At 26.8% G+C, this 3,793-nt stretch overlaps 1 protein-coding gene across 1 annotated transcript; it reads right to left on the bottom strand.

Moving 5' to 3' along the window:
- Positions 1 to 228: 228 nt before the first annotated feature.
- LOC112769499 (transcription factor MYB101-like) lies at positions 229 to 2,452 on the bottom strand. Its single transcript, XM_025814008.1, has 2 exons — positions 2,144 to 2,452; positions 229 to 477 (listed from the first exon to the last, which is right to left on the bottom strand). Exons 1-2 carry the CDS (start codon positions 2,450 to 2,452, stop codon positions 229 to 231), a joined length of 558 nt encoding a protein of 185 aa, XP_025669793.1.
- Between the last annotated feature and the right edge of the window lie 1,341 nt (positions 2,453 to 3,793).

The following is a 3,793-nucleotide window of genomic DNA, read 5'->3' as shown; positions in this document are numbered from 1 at the left end:
CTCTTCACCTTCTTCAATAACAATAACAATAACAATGGTCGCATCCATCTTTGACTTTCCCTTGGGACAAAGAGCATTACCCTCCATCACCACATCATTCAATAAACTACCACTTTTACATTGAGGTAATGATGATGTTGATGATGCTCTATAACAAGAAGACATAGGGGTTAATGGCAATACAAAGCTTGCATTATTATTGGTGTAAGAAGAAGAAGTTTGATTAGGTTATTTTTTATTATGATTTTGTGGAGGATTTGCAGCAGAAATATTTGGCGGCAGTTCAACACTACTAAGATCATTTTTAGGATAACATGAAGCTAAGACCGAATTAAATGACGATGATGAAGCTGATGAAGAAAAGTGTTGTGCTTGTTGAAGCATTTGTGGAGGATCTTCTGGTAACCATTCTCTTGGGCGCTTCTTCATTCTTGTATTCCAAAAACACTTGATTTCATTGCCTGATCTTCCAGGAACCTAAAAACGAAGAACATATAAGAATATTGTAAACGAAATTGCTGAATTTACAATATGAAATTTAAATTTCTAATATTTATTTAGGTGGACGAATAAGTTGAATAATACTCTATTAACCCAAATTAATTATTGAAGATGTAAAATTGAGTGCATTTATAATGTAATAGTTTTAAAAAGAAAGCTTCTTATAATGTGAAAGTGTGGTGGTCTGAATCAAAATGGTATAAGGTTGGATGAGATAAGGAAAAGTAAAAAAGAAATAAAAATAGTAATTTGAGATTAATTCAGACAAAATACTAAAATAAAATTCTGGAATGAAAAATTAAATTCGATACGTGACCTTCGTTAAAAGGAAAAAAATAAAATAATTTTTTTAATAAAAATAAAGATTTACCGATAATTATTTTTATATAAAGTGATGAATAACTGATAAATATTAAATAATAATTTAATATATTTAATTAAATTATTATTTAATAATTTTTAAATATTAATTTTATATAAAAATAACTGAATTTTCAGCTTTAATAAATTAGAGTCTGCTGTTTTGATATATTATGTGATTGTTCTTAGAACATCTATAGAACAAAATAAAATTGAAGCCAGGAAGCATACAATGCAATATATATAAATAAAAAAAAACCTAATTAAAATTTCCCTTCTAATTGTCTTGTTATGAACAAAAGTAAAGATAAAGGGAGACAATAAGTATAATTATTTTTGACAAATAATATTTATTTAGCCTTTAATTAATTTATCTCTTAAAATTGTGTCTAACTATATAGCTGCTATATATATAGGCATAGTCTGAAATTGTAATTGAGGTTATATATTAAATAGTATTTTATTTTATTAATCAGGTACTTCTTAGGTACTCCTTAGGTACTCTAGTGTATATAGATGGTTAGACAGAGTAAGGTTTGAATAGAGTTTTGTCAGAAATTAAATCGTCATAATATACAAAATTTTGATCCAAATAAAAACTTTAAAAAAGAAGCATTAACTAGATATAGATAGAATAAATTCTCATTAGAATTCTGAATTTCATATTTTTCTCAATCTCATTAGCATATATATATATATATATATATATATATATATATATATATATATTAGTTGAGTCTTTAATTAATCACTTAGCTTGGTGTTCTATCACTGATTCTGCTGATTGCCAAATATAATAAAACTTGATTAACATTGAAACATTAGAAAAGAGTATCCAAGAGACCAAGAATAAGATTCAAGGGGTTTAGGGAAATAAAGAATGAAGAAAATTTAACTATCATCAGAAGCAGAGTAAAAGAAAATCACTCTGAATTATATGAGTCATATTTTTATTGTCAAAATTGAGTTAACTATTTTAGTTGTAAATAAACGTGACTACAATCATTATAGAAAATGATTCAATTATACATAAAAACTAAAACTGTAGTTGAAAAGGTATATATACACATAGTCTTCACTCTTCAATCTTATTTGGTGTTCTATATATTCCTGATTATGGTCATAATTTACAATTGCTAGAATATAATAAATCTTGATTGAAATTGAAACATTACAAAAGAGTTTCCAAGATGATTGCAGCAAATCAATCAAATTTCAAAAAAAGTGATCCAACTAATAAAAGATTACAGCAAATCAATCAAACAGGCATTATATGGCGTACCTTGGTAGCTATTAGAGCCCATCTGTTTCCAAACTGAGAATGAAGATCAACGATGAGTTTCTCCTCTTCTTCAGAGAGAGGACCCTTCTTCAAGCCAGGCTTTAAATGTTCGAGCCATCTATGCCTACAACTTTGGCCACTTCTCCTCAACTCAGAATTCTTTTGAACTAATAAACTCCAATTACGTTCTCGGTACTTCTCTACGAGCTCGATAAGCATGGCGTCCTCTCTCGGCGTCCAAGGCCCCTTTCTCAAATCATCTCTCCAAGACTCACCATCCTCATTATTCTTGTTATTCTTGGAAGTCATTTTGACCATATATATATATATATGGCTGATGCTGCTTCAATTCTTAATTGCACCACCAATGTATATTTGCTTTGTTACGAAACAAAGACAATGCGTATGTAAGGACTAAGAATTTGATAGAAGAAACAAGAAAGAAATGAGGTTGAAGAATCAAGAAATTAAAGCTTCCGAGAGAGAGGTATGAGAGCTAACACTTCATAATAATTCGGCGCGCGTTATATATAGCAGCACCGGCAAGAATTTAGGACTTAAAAAAAATTAATTTATTAATTTAATTGTTTTTTATAATATTATATAACGAGATGTACATCAAAATTAAATTATTTTTTTAAAAATATAAAAGTATTTATAAATATGTCCACAAAAGATATTTTATTACTTATACGTAATTTTAGTTTGAATTTTTTATTATTTCAAATTATTTACTTAGTTTAATAAAGATAATTTTAGAAATTGGTTTATTATAGAAAAATATTAGATCTATTAGAATTTATTATTTTTGATGAACAATTAGCTATTAATATTTAAAAGTGTAAACTAAAGTATATTATGTTAGATTACTAAATTAAAAAAAAATTAGATTAATAATTAAAAATATTATAAAAAATAATAAATTTTAATAATTATTTAATATTTTCGTTAATTAAATATATTTTTGGTGTAACAAGAGAAAAACACAGAAGTAGGATTAATTTCGGCGACCAAAGAAGAAAAAAATTAGATTCGACAAAAAAAAAAAAGGAGGTTGGGATACTTGGGTCATGGGTGACACATGACTTAATGTTATTATAATTTCAAGTTATCTTAATCTTTTAATTTCATAACGTCTTAACAAAAGAAAAAGAAATAAAATTTAAACTCTTATTTTTCATGTTGTAATAATTTCATAATGTTAAAAAAGAGCTACCTATGTAATTTTTCTATATTGATATATGCTCCATGGGGGTGTTTATATATAATTTTCATATCTTCCTCAAGTTAATTATTGAAATAATATCCCAAATGGTTTTTAAAATTCTTGATTCACTTTAATTTCTCACTTTTAAAATACTAAATATATTCTTCATTTTCAAAAATACAAATTTTCATTAATTCAAATGTCATTAGCCGTTTTCACATTGTTGATATGTACAGTTAAATGCTAATTTGATAATTTATTAAATAACACCGTTTAAGTCTAACATCCAATTGCAATAAAATGACGCCATTTCAAACTGAATTTCTCTCTTCTTCGAATAAACAAATCCCAAATGATCCTCTCATTAACCTTGCTTGGCCAGCAGCCTCCAAGTGTCTTCAACGGCAAAAATCAAATGTTTGTGGTCTTTGGTAGCAAATAGC

The sequence above is a fragment of the Arachis hypogaea genome, chromosome 18, assembly GCF_003086295.3.
Source record: "Arachis hypogaea cultivar Tifrunner chromosome 18, arahy.Tifrunner.gnm2.J5K5, whole genome shotgun sequence".
NCBI lineage: Eukaryota > Viridiplantae > Streptophyta > Magnoliopsida > Fabales > Fabaceae > Arachis > Arachis hypogaea.
Note: the sequence above shows the minus strand (reverse complement) of the source record. Positions and strands in the feature narration are given on the sequence as shown.

Bases quoted from the DNA above. Each gene is read 5' to 3' on its own strand.
- LOC112769499 (XM_025814008.1), bottom strand. From the start codon at position 2,452: ATGACTTCCAAGAATAACAAGAATAATGAGGATGGTGAGTCTTGGAGA. The intron at 478-2,143 runs GTACGCCATATA...CTTCGTTTTTAG, and splicing joins GGGCTCTAATAGCTACCAAG to GTTCCTGGAAGATCAGGCAA.